A 20,159-nucleotide genomic window follows, 5' to 3' on the forward strand; every position below is an offset into this window, starting at 1 on the left:
CTTTTTCACTGGTTTTTCTTCTTAAAGAGTTCTGTTCATAACTGCTCTCAGGACCATTGAACAAGGAATGGGTGTCCCTGCTGAAAGTGGGCAACCCTACTTGCCTGGTAAAGGAGAGCCCTGGGATGGTGGGCCTGGAAAGAAGTTGAAGTTATGGCTGAGCCCAAGTCTCAGGTTAGGGAACCCATCAAAGGCCTCACTGAGGCCCCACCACACACTTGAACACCTGCATGGACACTTTCTCCAAGTTCCAGAGGAGCCCAATTAGACTCTGCTGTGAGCAACTGTGAATAAGTGAGGTTAAGTTACACATTTTTATGGTTATCAACAATTATACAATGCTACTCTGCCAGTTTTCAAAAATGTGGACTTAATCTATGGGCACCAAGAGGTGGGTCTGTTTACCTTTGAAGTGTCTGTAGAGTACTTGCAGGGCATAAACTGTCACTGGATTACAGCCAATGCCTTCCAAACCACTCACTCTTGCCCCATCTTCTCCCAGAGCTCCAGGGAGCTCCAAGCTCAATTCCAAGTCTTGTGACATTCTTCCCTGCCCCCACTCCCCAGACTCAGCACATCCCACATTGAATTGGTGTCCATCCTGTAAGCCCACTATCGTTATGGTCTAAGAGAGGACACCATTAGCTACGCAGGCACCAGCTAGGAATCTCCTTCATCCCTCCCCAGCTTCGTCCTAAGAATTTCCCAAGTTGGTCTCCCCCTCCATCCCAATTATCATCCCAGGCCTGGTTCAGGCCCTTGCAATTTTCATCTGAACCACTGAAACAATCTCCTTTTCTACATACCTGTCTGAATGATCTCCCTCTTACACCTCAAAGCTTTTAAAAGCTCCCTGTCTCTTTCACAATAAAGGCCACCTTCATTAACAGGAACACAAACCTTCCATGACCTGGCCCCTGACACTCAGCCAGCTCCACTCTGTACTGCTCCTTGCCTTGTATGTAAAGATCCAGCTGTGGTGAAATGCTGCTGACCCACCATGTGCACCAGGCCTTTCTGGCTTCTGCTGTCCCCCTGTCTGGGAAATGCTTCAGGCCATTCTTGGGCTAGACCACAGGCTTTCTGAGGTACAGTCACTCTAGCGTCCCTGGAATCTGAGTGTATAGCACATGGCTTTTGACTGCTCTTGACTGACCTTCCTCCTCTTCAGTCCAAATCTGTAAAGATGTGTCCCTTTCCATTCCAAGTCTATTAAACACTTTTCAGATATACTCAAGGTCAAGTAAAAAACTTTTCATTGGGCCTCTTTTCATGTGTGCTGGTTTCTGTGGAATAAATAAAGTGTGCTTACAGACTTAGTGATCCACTGATGAAGGTAGTGATTCAGTTCACCAGGATAAACAGCAGAACATGGGGAGTTCTACACTGAAGATATAAACATATACCCAATGAGGGCAGAAGTGGGGGTCACTGAGTGCAGCTGGAGGCAGGCAGTGGGTACAGTGACTACACAGACCTTGAGGGACAGGCAGGGTGTGACCGATGGTGATGGGGAGGGACGGCCCAGATGCAAGGCTGCTTTAAGGACCAAAACAGTCCACAGGGGCCATGGAGGTGCTGCTGCTGACCTCAGACAGCTGCCAGGGCCGCCCACCCCAACAGGCAGCCCCACTCACCGCCTGAGTGACTCCGGAGGATAGAGACACATCGCCACTGCTCCACATTGGCAAGCTTACCACTGGAGCCGAACACGGTGCTGGGGCCGATGTACCTGTGTGAAAGAGGAGTCAGAAAGGCACTCCAAGCATGCTCTAGGCACTGCAAAGAGATGCTCACTGCAGCATGGCTTATCATGGCAGACAGAACAAAGCAAAACCAGACAATGGCTGGAAAGCATCAAATTGTTGAACAGGGTCTGATTAGGTAAGGTATGTTCCATGCACTTAATGAAATACTACACAGCCATCACAAATCTCGTGGTAAGAGACTATCCGCTGTATGGGGAAATGTTCACCATATATAATTAAGTAAAAGAAGCAGGCCACAGGACATCCTATACAATATGACAGACACCACTATGTAAAGAAAAAGAATACATGTAAATGGATATCATCTATGCATGGAAAATGGATCAGAAAGACACACATGAAAAATACCAAAATATTAACCATGGCTTTCTTTAGATGGTGATTTTTATATATTTTCACATTCCCAAATTATCTGCTAACTGTGTTATCTATGTTGACTAAAGCAGCAAAGCCAACAGTCTTTTTTAAAGCTCTCTTGCAAAGCACTCAAAGCATGGGTACTAGCTCCTGCCATGCAAGCAGTCGAGTAGGTCCTCATGGATGTGGCGCTGACACCACTGATGCACAGAGCCTCTGTTAATACACTTTGCTCCCACAGAACTCTTTATAAACTCACAGAAGGAGCTCACTGAGTGGGCCAAAGGAGACAGCGTGCCTCTGCTCGCATGGCCATAAGCAAGAACACAGAGGGCCACTCTGGCTAAGCAGTGGGGTAAGGGTCTGGTTCCCTAGTCTGACTAGCCCCGAGAGTCACCTGGGGAGCTGGTCATGGAACAGAGACCCAGGACCCACCCTGAGAGACTCTGCCTAGAATTACAGAAAAAGTTTTCTAGGTGATGGTTAGTTCATTGTGGGTACAGAGCAGGCACTCTCAAAGAGGGGCTCCTTAGAGTCCCAGGGTGGGGCTGGCTGACAGAGAATGAGGTGAATGGCAAAGAGGGTAGGCTCCAGATCCCTTCCCTGCCCCCCACCCCCGATTCCGTCAGAGCGCTTTGACTTTTACCTATTCTGTATGTTGGGAAATTTCATTTGAAAAGCAAAACAAACAAAGCTACCAATGTCAGCAATGCAAAGGATTAATACTGCTTTTCAGGTGGAAACCCTGCAGCCCTGTGAGGGTGCGAATGAGCAGGTCTCCAAGCAGGTGGGTCACCTCCCCAAGCCCTAGTCAGGCCCCAGCTGCTCCTGGCCTACGTGTACTTCCCGCTACTCAGGAAGTTTGGAGCTCTAGGGACTTCAGTGCCAGAGTGGGGAAAGGTGACTGTGATTAAGACCAGCAAAGAAGCTTCTAAAAATAAAATGTGAAGAAAGGAAAATGATGCTTACGTAGCCCGCTTCCACACCATAATCAGTTTGTCATCTCCCCCAGAAGCTAAATACATCCCACTGTTTGACCACCGCACACAGTTCACACATGCTGGGAAGAAAAAAAAATAGGGTGATGAAAATCCAATAGTCACGCCCATTTGCTTTATGCAGAGTCTGGCAAGATGCAAAGGGTTCATAAAACCTATTCTCTCTCAACTATTCAAGGCATCCACTGTGGGTGAGTCCCAGAAGAATAATCCAGATTAAATACTATCCTACTTGTGCTGTAATAACAAATGACCAGGACAGAGTTTAGAAGGGGAAAGTCTACATAACCTGAGAAGTGTTAGTGCTGGATGAAACAATCAACAGGAGGTGGATTTCCATGAAAACTGGTAACTAAATCTCATTATTTCAAAAGGGATATCTCATGAGATGTGTTTCTGGGCAGGGAGAATTCTTGAAATGAGGGCATGTACTAAAAAGGCTGAAATGCCCTTCCCAAAACTTTCAGGGGAGCAGCTTGTTAGAGCATAAAACTATGACTTCATCCCATCTGTAGCCCTTTTAAATTTAGATTTTCCAAACTTGTCAACACTGCAGGTTGACTGGTTCTGCACTTATAAATTAAGACCAGCAGAAATGCCTCCTAGGCCCCTGATGGGTTAGAGCCTCTGGGAGCACTCACAGCTCGGCCTTTGGGAACCCTGCAATACAAGGGACACTATCCAAGCTGTAGCCCACACATGACCTGTGACTGACTTGTGCTCCAGGTCAGAGGGCCCTGAGGCACACTGGGAGAGAGCAAGAACACACAGAGCTAAGGAAGGGGACATAGCTGTTAATGGAGCATCTCAGGGGAGGTAGCTAGGTTGGAAACCAGAGCCAGATACAGTCACCCTGATGCTCAGAAGCAGGAAACTAAGGCGCTAAATGTAGGAAACCACAACACTGTCCGACCATCAAAAGGATCCTGGCAGAGGGCCTCAGAGTGACACATTGGCAATTCTGAGACATTTTGGTGAGTTGTCTTTAAAACACCCTTCCCCAGAACCCTACTGCTTCCAGGTCGCTGGCCCCAAAGCCCCATGGAATCAGGCAGTAACGACTCATGAGCAGGAAATCACCAGAGGTACCTGCAGACTGTCCAAAGATGGTTCTGTGGGCGGGCCGAGTCTTCTGCCGAATAACTCACCCAGGTGTGCAGCCAACATCTGTGCCTTCAGACAGCAGGCCGAGGGGAGTTACCGCCGCACGGGGCCTTATCTTTCTAATTACAAACACATGTGCTAACCTTGGGCACTCTGCCAACACGCAAAGCCTGCAAAGGGCCACTCTGTAATACCTAAGTGATTGTCCATCTGGCAAAGCATCTTGGGAATATTTTCATCCTTCTCGTCATCCTCCTGGAGGACTGGAGACATATTCCAGATCACAACCTTCCCAGAATCCTGTCCTGGAATGAAGGAGCAGAAATAATTCAACGTGCAAGAAGTAGAAATTGGGTATTAACCCTGAGACATAATCCTCACTTAGCTTTCATAAACCATGATGGACTAGATTGGAGGAGACTAAATTTGCATTACTAATTTAACTTATAGAGTAGAAATGAAGAAAGATAAAGTGCTGATAGGGATCAAAAAGCATGTGGATTTAGTAGTATGGAGAAGCCAACCTGACTTTGAAAAGAACTCTGGACCGAGCTCTAGTCTGTCCTCTAACACATCCCTCAGGAGCCCCTAGAAGGTCCTCATCCCTGCCTAGGACCCAGACTCCTCATCTGTAAGTTGAAGAGCTAGAAAAGCTGATGTCCCAGGGCCCTTTCAGGTTTGTGCACGGGAACCCTAGCAACCAAGGGCAACAGCACATCCCTGCCAGTACTTTGATCCCTTTCCAGGTGCTGCCTAGAGTCCATGGCTGCTCCCACAGCTGGCTGGATGCTTTGAGACCCAAGTCTAAATGAAATGCGCGCTAAAGATACGAAAAAAGGCTCATTCCCTTTTTATCTACCCTTTGCCATCACCTACAGATGGGAGATCAATCAAAAGAGGGCATTTAGGGATCCTGGGGTCATAAGGTTATGTAATACTCTGCTAAAAAATTTATCTATGCATTTTGGCAATGGTTTTTCATTCTAAGCTTTCCATTTACTGATAACTAACAAAAGTCTGGCCCCTCATTTAACTATTATAGAGGAGCAAAAAGCAATAAATGCCTACAAATGGACATGTCAGAATTATCATAAGGCATACCTGAAACTGCCTATTGGCCAGTATATAAAAATGTTCCCTAAACAGCTCTTCTTGACCTTACTATATACTGAGAAGGGTGAGAAGGTATGCCTCTTCTTATGGATGAGGAAAAAACCCTGTCCCCCAGCTTAGTCCAGTGGTCGTAGATGACGTCAGTGGGTACCTTCTGGGTGCAGTCCACGATGTGCCAGAAGGAGATCATGGGCTCCCTGCATACCACTGCAGCAGGAAGCCCATAGACAACCCACCCTGCAGCACCTGGCCTGAGGTCCTGGAACTCACAGAGGCACTCTGCAGGTGCTGTCCAGGGACGCCTTGGCCCTGGACAAGGGCTCTAGAGTGAAGCTGTCGGGGGCTGAGATTTGTGGGAATGCTACCTTGTGCAACCGTATATATACATCTTAGTGTCCTGGTCTGAAAAATGACTGTCTTTCCAAGTAGGGCTGTTACTGGGACACTGTAACACTGGATGAAGCACAGTAATAACACTATGGACCATATTTTCAAATGGCATGGGCATTTTTACTTGCCCACAGTATACTTCTTCTCTATCTTAGCCGAATTCCTCTGAGCCCAGAAAATGGGCCTAATAACTACACGACTAACTCCATAGTTTAGTTTAACCACCTCTTCCCCTTTTTCAGATGAGAAAGTACTGCCAGAACGAAGATGAAGACCCAACCTCAACCTCTGGGGCTGGGGATCTATCCAAAGGACCACCTGCCACTCTCCATGTTCAATAAGCTGGAACTTGGGGATGAAAACTGATTTTAATATTAACCCAATGAATAGGAATTAGGAAGATACACCCACTACCAAAATGTTTATATGGAGCAAGCACACTAGAACCAAAAAAGGATTTTGATTTAACCTGTTCAGATAACACATTATAATTGTACATTTTAAATGGAGTCATATCCATACTGAAAAACAAAAGTATTCTATCTTCAGCTCAGTGGGCAACCAGGAGAAGCAGAGCAAGGTGTCAGGACTGTGAGTGCTCCCTCTGTTACTCTGTGAACATACCTTGTCCTCCAGTTGCGAACTTGGTCCCGTCAGGGTGAATATCAACTGAAAAAATTGGCTTGCCTGGAAACAAAGGAAAAAAAAAAACACACAACATCTATCTTGGCTTGTATTCACTGGAGAATAGCAACAAAGTCAAAAATTTTGAAATAATGATTGAGTACTATCTCTAATCACTGCTCTTAGGAAAAAATAATAGGCTGCCGATAAGTTACCTCTAAGAGTGGAATGATCTAACAGTTTTAGTTAAAGTATAAACTGCTGAAAAGATTCTCCAAGTGACATTAAATAGCTGAGTCTCAAAGGGGGACAAAGCATTCTGTCACTAGAACAACTGAGTCCATAGGTCGCTTGAGCATTTGCAGAGAGGTCCAATGGATAGGAGCTGGCCACTTTCTGGGGACACACATTTGTAAAGGTTTTGAGTTGTTAACGACAACAGCTCTGGGTCACAGTGGCTACATCTTCAGCCACCTCTCCATCCCATGGACCTGCACCTGGCTGGCAGCCTGGACACAAGCATCCTGGCCTTTCTGCCTTGCTGTCTGACAGCTGGCTAGGACCAGTAGCTGACTTCGACCACAGGTATCACTTCCCTCATGCTTCTGTTTCTAAAAGCCCTCCTGTGTATTTGTACTGCATTAAAGTCTGTGGAGAGTCAGCCTTCTCGGCATTTCATATGGCTGAACTTCCTCCACAGTATGTGCTCTGTTCAACCGGATGTTCAGTCCCTATAGGGGGAAGAACTGTATACTAGCTCCTGGAGTCCCCACAGTGTGCAGACCCACACCAAGACCCCGTGAAGCCGTATGGCTAGCTTGATGGACCAGAATGGCAAAGGAGTCATGACAACTTGAAACCCAGAAGACTGGAAGTATTCCTGGGCCCTGGGCCCTATGGCTAACCAGTCTGCTTCCATGCTAAGAGTGGCATGTCAATTGTTGTCAAGTTTATCACCACATCCTCAGCTTCTAGCACAGGCCTGCTGAGTGGTGGCTCAGTAACATTCAGTGACAAATTAGATGCATGACAATAGATTGAACATCAGCAATCGCTAATACAAACAAGGTGCTGTTGCCAAGGAGTCTCTTGGTTGAGGATGCTCTGTCTCTGTTACCCAAGAGGAGTTGGCATGGACACCAGAAGGAGGGTTACCAGCTCTAGAATCACAGGATGGCAAGTACAGACAGGGTAGGGTGGGGCAGGGGCAGGCCGTGGCGCCTAACAGCTGAAAGTCCTGCCAGGGTTACTGTCCAAGTATGGAAAATCAAATATTGGTACCCAAAAAAGGCAATGGCCAGCATGGGCCCCAAAGAATAGACAGCTCACTTTAATTTCTTCCACAGAGCCATACCCCTAAGAGGCAAACTGAGCCTGAGCTTCCACAAGACAATGGGAAATGTGCTCTCCTTCTTGTCATTACACAGTAGGGGGAAACAGCTATGTAAGGCCACCAGCAAGCAGGTGTGCCAAATGCAAGGGCCCTAATTTTGTCTCAGAGAACAAGCAGAAACCCTAGGGAAGTTGGAAATCACATCTCATATTATTTCATCTCTACTACTTACTGAAATCCAAAACAACAAAGGCTGCTACAGCAGGACCCTGTCATGCTGGCAGCTCTAGCCAGGTCCTTGAGACCCTCAGTTACCTCCAAGGCCACATCTAAGAGCCAGAGCTCTACAGTGACAGGTCAAGTTCAGTCAAGTCGCTACTGATTGCCTTACTGGAGCACAAACATACAGGAAATTCAGCCCTGGTCTGCTCTGAGTTTTCACTCCAAGGATTCCCAGGGCAAGCCCCAACACAGTTTGGCACTCTATGTAGCTTTGAAGGAGCCAGAACCAGCAGTGGAGCACACTTACAAGGACCTGAAGAGAGCTATTGCTATTCTTCTTCCATAGTCCAGATGGGCAGACCCTAATTAGCCCCATCTTCATCCTCAAGAGAAGAATACAGAAAACTATGTACGGTAGGTAAAAGGCAGGTACTGAGAACACGGGTAAGAAGGACTGGAAGTCTTCAAACTGGTGCTCCTGTGCCTCTGCACTCAGACCTACACCGGCATGTCACGCCCTTCCTAGTCAGGTGGTTGCCATGTGTAGTAAGCCAGAGAGCCTGACACGCTGCTGCTGAGAATGTGCCATACTTTCCCAGAGGCTGAGGACCTGGGAGGGAAGCAGTAGCAAGAAGGTGGGTTTCTTGACCATCTGGGCCATGACAAGTGTCTGACGGGGAAGCCTCAAGAAAAAAGAAAGGACAATTAGGGCTGTGGGCCCAGGCTTGAGCTGTGCAGACCATGGCATCTAGTGCTGAGGCTGAGTTCAGTGTCCTGCCAGACACCAGAGGAAGGCAACCAATTAGCACCACTAAGAGCCTCGTGAGATTCAGAAGAGCAGACGTCTCCAAGTATGGTGAGGACAGAGGCAGGGAGTCTCAACCGCATCAGTGCCTGCCATCTCCACTCAGGACCTTCCTGGGAGGTCTTTGTAGGTGCTAGCCTGCTATTCCTTTCAGGAGAGGCAGAACCACAGTAGGGTAAGCCCTGTGGAACTCTGCTCTACTGAGCATCTGATGTGCCCCCTCAAGCCGTGCAGGCAGCACAGCCCAGGGTATTCTCTGTATCTCACACTGCCCCGTGAAGTGGATAGTTCTGACATCCTCATCTGACAGAGGAGGAAACAGGCACACAAGTTAGGAAAGTTGCCCAAGGCCACACAGCTGCCTCCCCCAGAGCCTGAGCTTTAAGTATGTAATGTGCTGCCCCTCCAGGTGAAGCTGGGAGGGGACATACCTGGAGATGGCCGGGCTCGGATGATACTGCCTGGAGGGAACGGATTCAAAGCCCACAGGTGAAAGGTGAAGTAGGGAGTCAGAGGGAGAGTGAGAGCTATGCACACATGCACAACTAGTCCTAATGACCTGGACTTGGCCTTGGAATTGCTATACTGAGCATCGATCATCCTGGACACCTCAGTCCCACAGGCCTGGGGTGACTGCTACCTGGATAGGCTCTGGTGAACCATCTCTCAGGACTCCTGCCCTTGTGTGCTTCCCTTTCCTTGAATTTGGGTTGGCTCTATGATCTGTTTTAAGTAATAGAATGTGACTGAAGTAACGCTGCTCCAGTTCTGAGATTAAGCCTAAAGAAGGTCCAGCAGTTCAACTTTTGCCCTCTGGAGGAAAAGCCAGAGCCCTATGGCATTTGTCTGGTTCCTTTGGCCAGGTGGTTGCCATGAAAGAAGTCCAAGTACCCTGAAACCACTGTGCTGAGACCGCCCCCCCCGCCAAGCTGGCCACATAAAAAGGGTCAAAGAATCCAGACAACAGTGAGAATCAGGGTCCTGACATAGGACCCATGGTGAACTGTTCTGGCCCCAAACTGCTCCAGCCATCCCAGCAGATTCAGTGCAGAACTAAGATGAGCTGTCCCTGCTGAGTCTGGCCAGGTTTCACAGTCAAAAACAAATAATAAAACAGCTATTGTTTTAAACCAGCAAGTTTTGGGGTAGTTTGTTATGCTAATTTATTCACTTTTCTGCCTAAGGCAACTAGAGTTGCATATCTGTCATTTTCACCAAAAAAGTTCTAGCTGACTCAGCATCAGTCTTGAGAAGGCCACGGCGGGGGCGGGGGTGGGGGGAACATCCACCTGGCCATAGGAGTGCTTTTCAGTTAAGTCTGTGAGACATTGTATTATATGCCCCCTCAAGAAGCACATCAAAATGACTTACATGCAAGTAAAAGACAAACCTGACTCCCCAAGAGCACACATAGCCGAGCCTAGGTGAGCAGAGGGGCTCTGCTGCACAGGGACCCATCACAGCCCAAGTCTTCCTCACCATACCCACTCACAGCATCAACGGGATGTTTTCTCATCCATCCACCTTGGTGGTTGTCTATGAGCCTGTTATGGGACTAAGCAGAGGAAAAGTAAAGCTACAAAAGGCTCAGCCCTTCCTTAGGATGCTCCCAGTGATGGGTGTCTGCACAGATGGAAAGCTATCTAACTCAGCCTGGGCTTCCTACAGAAATCACAACTGAAGTGAGTCCCAAAGGCTGAGGAGGAGTCAGCCAGAAGAGTAGGGAAGGGAATTTCAGGCAGAGGGGACATGGCGTAGAAGAATCCTGACAAGCTGCTGCAGAGTGTGCAGAGAGATGAGGCTCAGAGGATGGGTAGGGCCCAGCAAGACACCACTGAGGAACGCAGACCTTCCTCTACAGCTACCTCTGAAGTAAGGGAACGCTAAAGTCAGACTCACATTTCAGCTCGACATAGCTGTGTGGAGCATGGGCTTTTGCTAAGACCAGAGGGGGCCTCAAGGCTCCAGGGGAAGGCAGAAACGAGGGCTGGGAACAGGCCTGGGTTTGAACAATGAACAAGCGTGGGTGGAATTCTCAGCCCTGACACTTAACAACTATGCAGCCTTGAGTAAATTACTGAATGCCTCCAAACACCAGTTTCCTAATCTGAATGGTGTGGAAGTCACAGTCACCCTTGCAAGCACCTTCTGAGAGAGATTAGATGCCGAGCCACATTGCTTCAAAGACGCACACATCTCACAGGTGAACATTTCCTAGATCACGATGTGCTTTGGTGAAAGGTGTGACTGGGGTAATGGGCACCATGTTTCCTTTTGTAAAGATGTGCCACAGAGTCAATGAAATATTGTAATGTACCTACACAAAGCCACCAGCATGGTGTCGGCTCCCTACCTCCTTCCAGCACTAGACTCTGAGGTCCAAGGAATACAGTGATTCACATTCCCTCAGTAGGAACAGACCTCCTTTTTCTAAAGGGCTCTTTGAGGTGGAGCTGAGGAAAACAATCTATGGCCTGACTAGTTAGAGAACTTTTCCTGTGGCACAGTGTTAAATATGAATTCCTAAACTGCTTCCTGCCTTCCATCTTTCTTTGTATACAAACAGAGACAAGGGGTGCCTGGGTGGCTCAGGTCATGATCTCAGGGTCCTGGGATCAAGCCCTGCATTAGGCTTCCTGCTCAGTGGGGAGCCTGCTTCTCCCTTTCCCTCTGCCCCTTCCCCTGCTTGTGCGCGCGCGCTCTCTCTCTCTCTCTCTGTCAAATAAATAAATAAATAAATAGTCTTTTGTTTTTTTAAATAAATAAAGTCTTATTTTTTTTTTTTTTTTAAAACAGAAACAAAAGAGAAATTAATCCACTCCCGGGGCCCTAGAGCTGTCAGGCAATCTCACATCCTTTGAATGGCAGTGGCCAGCATGTTCTCCCTGCACACCCACCAAAGCCCATTCTCCTTGGGGCTCTGCTTCCAGGTCACCCCTCCTGGACACCGTCTTGCACCCCTCCTCAGACCACACACAGCACCCTGCTGTCACTCTCTCCACAGAGCTACAACAGTTGGCCACTGCTCCTTGACTGGGGGTTGCTGATCTGATAACTGCAGCACGAATGCTCTCCATCTGGCAGGAGTAAAGAGTAAGGTACAGAAACTGGGTTTTGACAGAGTGTGGTCAGACAGAATCCTCCTACCCGGCATCAGTGGAAAAGACTCCTGGAGGAGGCCCAAATGTGGAACTTAAAGTCCGAACAGACAGCACTGGCCAGAGAGAAGCAGGGAGGGCCCAAATGAGAATAGCAGGCCCTCTCGGTGGCCTTCAGATCTTTGGTTTGGACTCCTGTCTTTGGGCATTTATGCTCTGACAGCTCACTGGGCAGATCCAACTGGAACATCTGTGAGCATGTACTGCTGGAATGGAAGCTTAGGGGAAGTTGAGGCCTTTGCCCACTGCACATTGCTCCTGGAAACACTTCTCCTATACAGCCCATTAATACCTGGTTTTAACAAATTTTGGTAAATATGAAACATGGGGAAATGTTTGTACACTGAAGACTAGAAAACAGCGCTGAAAGAAATTAAAGACACAAATAAATGGAAAAACATCCTGTGTTCAGAACTGGAAGACTTAATACTGTTAAGATGTCAACAATACCCAAAGCTCTACAGATTTAATGCAATCCCTATCAAAACTGCAATGATAGGGGAGCTTGGCTGGCTCAATCAGTACAGAGTGTGCGAATCTTTATCTCAGGATTGTGAGTTCCAGCACTGTGTTGGGGGTAGACTTCACTTGAAAAAAAACAAAACAAAAACTGGCAATGACATTTTTTGCAGAAATAAAAAAAACCCATCTATAAATTCTTATAGAATCTCACAGGACCCCGAATAGCTAAAAGAATCTTGGAAAAGAACAACGTTGGAGGGGCACCTGGGTGGCTCAGTCGTTGGGTGTCTGCCTTCAGCTCAGGTCATGATCCCAGGGTCCTGGGATCGAGCCCCACATCGGGGTCCCTGCTCAGCGGGAAGCCTGCTTCTCCCTCTCCTGCTCCCCCTGCTTGTGTTCCCTCTCTCGCTGTGTCTCTCTCTGTCAAATAAACAAAAATCTTTAAAAAAAAAAAAAAGAACAAAGTTGGAGTCTTACACTTCCTGATCTCAAAACTGACTACGAAGCTACAGTAATCAAAACAGTGTGTTACTGGCATGAAGACAGACACAGAGACCAGCACAGCAGAATAGAGAGCACAGAAAGAAACCCTTGCATATGTGGTCAAGTGATTTTTGACAAGGGCACCAAGACCAGTCCATGGGAAAAGGACAGTTTCATCAACAAATGGTGCTGGAAAAAATGAACATCTGCATGCAAAAGAATGAAGCTAGATCCTTACACCATATAAGGATTTAACTCAAAATGGATCCAAATGTAAAACCTAACATTATAAAACTCAAGAGAACATGGGGGAAAGTTTAACGACACTGGATTTGGCAATGATTTCTTAGATATGATACCAAAGACACAGGCATTAAGAGGAAAAAAATAGACAAATTGGGCTTCTTGGAAATTAAAAACTTTTGCCCACCAAAGGGCACTATCAACAGAATAAAAAGGCAATCCAAAAAACAGGAGAAAATATTTGTAAACCACATATATGATGAAAGATTAATATCCTGAAATACAGAGAACTCCTAAAACTCAATGACAGAAAACAGAAAAACCCATTCAAAAACAGGCAAAGGACTTGAACAGACATTTCTCCAAAGAAGATATACAAATGGCCAACAAGCATATAAAAAGATGCTCAACATCATTAGCTACCACAAAAATGCAAATCAGAATGAGATTATCACCTTACATCTATTAGGTTGGCTACTATTAGAAAAAAGAGAGAGAGAGAGAATAACAAGTGCTGGTAAGGATGTAGAGAAAATGGAATTCTGTGCATTGCTGGTGGGAATGTAAAATGGTACAGCCGCTATCAAAATAGTATGGGCATTCCTTAAAAAATTAAATATAGAATTACCCGTGATCCAGCAATTCCACTTCTGGGTATATATCCAAAAGAATTGAAAGCAAGGTCTTGAAGAGATATCGTACACCCATGCTCATAGCAGCATTAGTCAGAACAGCCAAGAGGAAGAAGCAATCTAAGTGTCCATTGACAGATGCATGGATAAGCAAACTGTGGTATATACATACAACAGAATATCATTCAGCCTTAAAAAGGAAGGAGATCCTGATGCACTCTACAACATGGATGAACCCTGAAAATGTTATAATTAACATAAGCTAGTCACAAATAATATATGATTCCACTTATATGAGGTCTGTAGAGCAGTCAAATTTATAAAGACAGAAAGTAGAGTGGTAGTTGCCAGGGGCTGGAGGTAGGGAGAATGGGGACTTGTTTAATGTGTACACAATTTTAGTTTTACAAGATGACTAAGTTCTGGAGATTGGTTCCACAACAGCGTGAACATAATAACACTACTGAATTACACACTTTAAAAGATGGTTAAGATGGTAAATTTTGTTAAGTGTATTTTACCACAACTTAAAAAAATGCTAACCAAAACCAAACCAATCTATCTATATATATCTATATAACTCTACCCACCTACCTACCTATCTGTAAGGTACAGGGGTGTGGAAGGGTTATAAAAGGTATTAATTGTAACTGCTCAGTGTCTTGACTGTGGTGGTGGATACATGAACCTACACAGGTGAAAAACTGTGTGGAACTAAACACCCGGGGGCGCCTGCGTGGCTGTCAGTTAAGCCACTGACTCTCGATTTTTGCTTAGGTCCTGATCTCAGGGTCCTCGGATCAAGCCCTGCTTCAGGCTCTGTGCTCAGCACGAAGTTGGCTTGTCCCTCTCCCTTTGCTCCTCCTCCTGCTCTCTTTCTCAAATAAATAAAATCTAAAAACAAAACAAAACAAAACAACAAAACAAAACCCTAAACACCTACCCAAACACAAGTGAGTACAAAAACAAGTGAAGTCTGAATAAGACAGTTGGATTGTGTCAATATCAATGTCAATGTGATATTATATTGCTGTTTTATAAAATGTTACCAGTGGGAGAAACTGGGAAAAGAGTACAAAGAATCTCTTAGTATTGTTTCATTCCCCTGAGTGGTAATCTACAACTTTCTCAATAATAAAAAAATAAATACACACACATATATGATGTTTTTAAATATACCTATGTGTAGTAATATAAAATAAGGGCAAATACCAAAACATCAGTGGCTGTCAATAAAACTGACTCCTCATGCAGGTGATAACGTGCAAATCTACAACCAGTCATCTCTCTGGAGAGACTTGTACCTAAGTACTCTAATGTGCAGCTTGCTCCTCTATCCAGCTATCTACAGACATTTCATCTTCAACTTCTCCACAACGCAACTCCGGATCTTCCGGCCCAAACCTGCTCCCCATCAGCAAAGATCATGCCTGGGACAGGGGAAGCCAAGAGGCGCAGCACAAGGTCCCACCCATGACTTTTCTGGCCTCCATCTTCTGCCTCTTCCCCCAATCACTGGCCCCATGCCCTGGCCATCCTTCTGTTCCTAGACTGCGCAGGAGTGTTTCCATCCAGTGCCCTGAACTGGTTCCTTCCCAGACACACACATACCTCTCTCACCTCCTTTAATTTTTTATTTTTATTAAAGATTTTATTTATTTATTTGACAGAGACAGACACAGCGAGAGAGGGAACACAAGCAGGGGGAGTGGGAGAGGGAGAAGCAGGCTTCCTGCGGAGCAGGGAGCCCGATGCGGGGCTCGATTCCAGGACCCTGGGATCATGACCTGAGCCGAAGGCAGACGCTTAACGACTCTCACCTCCTTTTAGTCTTTGCTCAAATGACGCCCTCTCATTGAGGCCTACCCTTACCACCCTACCTGAAAGTACTACTCCCTCAACTTGGTGCAACCAATCCCAATTCTCATCTACTCTTTTCTTAGCAATTTCTTACATATTGTATAATTTCCTTTATTGCATGTCTGTCCACCCCAACCACCAGAATGTAAACTCCAGGAGCTCAGCAACTTTTGTCTGTTTTAGTCAGAGTCACTGTTGTACCTAGAGCCAAGACACAGCTCTAGGTACCAGAGTGACTCAACAGTACCACTAGGCACTCAATAAGTACTTATTGTTAATGGCTGGAGAAAGACTGCAGCAGAGGCCCAAAATTCAAAAAACACCTTCAGTGTCATAAGCATCCCGATCTTTGAAAGGCAGGCTCCTCATCTCCTCAAGTGAGGACTCAGATGTCACCAAGCACCTGCAAGTGCGAAGCATGGCCTTGGCTGGCTCACAAAGCCATCTGCTGCTGTTATGTCTACTGCTTTCAACCACAAAAACTTCTCCGGTCTCCTTAGGTAAGCACTACCACGATGACATCTCATAGGTATCAGGTGGCTGAGAGATTCAAAACACAGCACAGGAAGGAAGCTGTAGCAATCATGCAACTGTTTTGAGAGAGAGAGAGAGAGAGAGAGAGAGAGAGAGAGAGAGAGAGAGAGAGAGTGAGTGTGTGTGTGTGTGTGTGTGTGTGTGTGTGTGTGTTTTGTGTGTTGCTACAAACAAAAGTAAAAAGAAAGTTACAGGTATATCATTTATGAATCTTAATCACTTCTCCTGCAGCATTTGCCAATGCATAATCTAGGAAGTTTTGGTAACAGCGACTATTTCTTCATACTTTTTTCTCCTTTACTTTTGCAGAACAGAGATATTCCTTAAAAGTTATCTGCAAAATGGATTTCTCTAAACATATACAGTTTAATTAAAAAATTAAGAGCAATTAAAAACAACTCTTCTATGGGGGTGGGGAATCTGTTAGCTGTTTAACAATTAAGAAAATAATACTACAGTTAATAATACTGTATCCCATACTTGAAAGTTACTAAGAGAGTAAATTTTAAAAGCTTTCGTCGCAAGAAAAAAAATTCTGTAACTATGTACAGTGATGAATGTTAACTAGACTTACTGTGATTATTTTGTGATATATACAAATACGGAATCATGATGTTGTACACCTGAAACATTAATGCTATATAAAATATTTCAATTTAAAAAAAGGGAGGGGCACCTGGGTGGCTCAGTCGTTAAGTGTCTGCCTTCGGCTCAGGTCATAATCCCAGGATCCTGGGATCGAGCCCCTCGTTGGGCTCCCTGCTCAGTGGGAAGCCTGCTTCTCCCTCTCCCACTACCCCTGCTTGTGTTCCCTCTCTCGCTGTGTCTCTGTCAAATAAATAAATAAAATCTTTAAAAAAAAAAAAAGGAAAAAAAGAACAAAGATACAGTATTATTTAAGTAGAACATGCAAAGCAACATTTTAGCTATTCCAGTTACATGAGCAAGGCAAGGTCTGAAGGGAGGCTATACAATAAAAACACTGAATTTGCTACGGTATCAGGGATTTGGTTAAGGTCTTAAAGAATGCAGATACTTTTACATTGTGGTACGTACACTAAATAAAATGTGTGTGGGTTTTTTTAAAAGCACCAAGTTATCCATTTATTTTTTTTCCAAATGGTTTCAAAGACCATATAAAGTTTTAGCATTTTCTAACTTTTCCTAAATTGAACAGGTATTACTGTGAAAATAAGAAAAATAACTTTAAGTACAAAATGCTTCATTATCCAAATCACTCATACACTGTAAGATGTATCCTAGTATAATTATACATGGCAATTGTCTCTAGCCAAAAATGTAGGTGTTTGTCCTATTCCTTAACAATAGCTCTAGGGCGCCGGGGCGGCTCAGTTGGTTAAGCATCTGCCTTCGGCTCAGGTCATGATCCCAGGGTCCTGGGATCAAGTCCCGCATCGGGCTCCCTGCTCAGCGGGGAGCCTGCTTCTCCCTCTGCATCTCTCTCTGTCTCTTATGAATAAATAAATAAAATCTTAAAAAAAAAAACAACAAAAACAACAGCTCTAGAATGGAGCTCTAGTGTTTTCAAAAGGGAGAAGGTGAAGAAGCCATTTATCAAAGGGGACCCTGGGGGGGAAGCCCTGTGTGGTGGCTTCATTTGGCCCACCCCCTCTAACTGAATGCTTGCTCTTCCTCTCTGTCTGCTCTGTTCTCTTACTGATCTCAGTGGACGACAACCCTGCTCTTCACCTGGGAGCCAGCCCATCTCACATCCCACATTCTACCCTGGTGACTCTACCTTCACAATATGTCTGTAACTCAAACTTTCTAGAGAGGTGCAAACGTTTGTATCTTGAGTTGGGAATGAGTTAGGGAGCATATTTGTTTGCCAAAATTCATCAAATTGTATACAAACTGTGCATTTCCCTATGTAAATTATAAATATATATAATTTACATATTTTATGTAATTATAATATATAATTATTACATGAAATAACATACGTAAACTATATGTAAAAAAATAATATACGTATACTCACATAAAGTCCAGCCATTTCTCATCAGCACTATCACCTCCATCACCTCCCTGGTCCAAACCACAATCATCTCTTGCCTGGATCACTGCAACTGCCTTTTAATGGGTCTCCCAGCTCTCTCCATTGGCCCCACACTCATCCTAGTTCCAGTGAAGAAGTCAGGAGGATCTTTAACAGTCAAGTCAGATCACCGTTACTCCTCTGCTCACACGGCACTGGGAACTGAAGTCTAGCAGCCACCAGGGCCTCCCAGTCAGTCCACAGCTCTCTCCAGACTCATCTCTTAATGCTCTTGCCCATTTGCTGCTCCAGCCTCACTTCAATCATAAGACATCCATGCTATTCCTCAAACCTGCCAGGCAAGCTCTGGCTCTTCTGTCTGGAATGCTCCTCCCTCAAACAGCTGCCTTCCTCTCACCTCCATCAGGCCTGTCATGGTTGCTGTGGTACCAGGCCAGGCCCCCTCCCTCCAGAAACTGAAGCACCTGCCCCCAGCTGTGGGAGTGCTGGCAGCCTGTGAAAACTCCCAGCTTCTCCATAGGGGACATGCCCTCAGTGGAAGAACTGCTTTGATCAAGGTCAGGTCCCCTCCCCAGGACAGCCTGCACCCAATGATTGTGGATGTGGCACTAGAAAGCCCTGGCCCTTCACCCCAATTCAGGACAACTCATAAGGACTAGCTGCAGAGCCCCTGACAGGGTCAGCTGCAGCTTTTGTTGCACTTGCACTACAGGTCAACTTCTTTCTGTCCAGTCCTGCGTCTAGCTCTCCCCAATAATTCTCCCCTCCTCCATCTCCCTGTCCGCTTAGACAGGATGCCCCCAGCAGATAGCCCTCCCTCCTAGTCTCACTGGCTAGAATGCATCACATGCTGCTCCTCAAAAGATCCTGTTCTGCTCCTTGGTTCACCGCTATATTTCTAGCACTTAGCCCCTGGCACGCAATCTGTACTCATTATTTGTTGAATGGATGAATTCACTGAGTGCCTCTCTGTACAGGACCTTCTGATGGACGATGCAGCAGACCTGGAGTCCGTTCCTATGAAGGTCTATTCCTGGCCCTCAAATGAAGCTCACTGCCTCTTCTGTCTGTCCCTCATACGGTGGCTCTGACCAGGGCAACTTCCCTGTGACTTGGTCTGTCCTAGGTTGGTTAATGCATCAAAGCAGGTAATGCTTTCAAAAGCAACAAGTTTTGACCTAAATGGGTTTTCTTTTTGCCAGAGGTGTTCTAAAACACTTGCTGTTTGTTTCATCTACTCCCTTTCCTAAAATGCTCTCAAACCTCCCCGGGCCTATTGCTTCTGACACGTCCACACTGGCAGTGCCTTCTCTACCACCACACTCCACACCCCATCAAGGCTCAGCCCCAGGGTACACCCACAAACCAGGCTCTTGTCCCTAGGGCTACCATGGCTCACTTGTGTAGCTCAGATTTCCACCTGCCCTGTGTTCTAGAACGTGGTCTATATGTCCTCTCCCACCTACATACAAAGGGGTAACCTTATTTACCTCTGATCACCACAGACCTTCTCCCCAGAAGGGTTCAAAGTTTCATCCATAAATAAGTGGAAGATCCACATGTGTATTATCTAAGGCAAAATCCCACCCATTTTCTTCTGAATCTTACGATGCCTTCTGGTTATTTTTTTTTTAAATCAACTTACTGTCTTCAGGTATAACTCAATGAGAGACAGAGTGGAGAGAGCTCAGATTTCCCAAGACTTCACAGGCAGCAGATGAGGCAGGTATTATTGGCTTCATTTAACAAATCAGGAGATGAGATAAAAAGAACCTTCTGTAACACATATTTGGTGAGCAGCAGAGCACGGAGATTCAAGAACAAGACTATCTGACTCCTAAATAAAAAGCAAAATTCTTGTCCTCAAGAAGTTTACCATCTAGTTGGAACCATGACACAAATACATGAAAAGGCAAATAATAAAAATGTTCTTATACAGAGCAGGGTTTCTCAACCTCAGCACCACTCACATTTTGGGCCAGATGATTCTTTATTGTGGGGAAATGTCCTATATACTGCAAAGTGTTCAGCAGTAGTCCTGCCCTCTACCTA

General features: G+C 45.7%; 1 protein-coding gene across 5 annotated transcripts in view; it reads right to left on the bottom strand.

Annotated features, from left to right (window-relative positions):
* The window catches only part of LOC113912311 (protein HIRA), an 87,835-nt gene that overhangs the window by 63,059 nt on the left and 4,617 nt on the right, over positions 1–20,159 (bottom strand). For 2 of the 5 annotated variants that reach the window (XM_027575301.2, XM_027575303.2), the window contains exons 2-5: positions 6,356–6,418; positions 4,423–4,533; positions 3,096–3,186; positions 1,638–1,732 (exon numbers count right to left, since the gene is read on the bottom strand). In XM_027575301.2, the coding sequence (XP_027431102.1) occupies positions 1,638–1,732; positions 3,096–3,186; positions 4,423–4,533; positions 6,356–6,418 (360 nt within the window). The other 3 variants (XM_027575302.2, XM_027575305.2, XM_027575304.1) reach the window with 2 other exon arrangements.

Source organism: Zalophus californianus, chromosome 14, assembly GCF_009762305.2.
Source record: "Zalophus californianus isolate mZalCal1 chromosome 14, mZalCal1.pri.v2, whole genome shotgun sequence".
NCBI classification, from domain to species: domain Eukaryota; kingdom Metazoa; phylum Chordata; class Mammalia; order Carnivora; family Otariidae; genus Zalophus; species Zalophus californianus.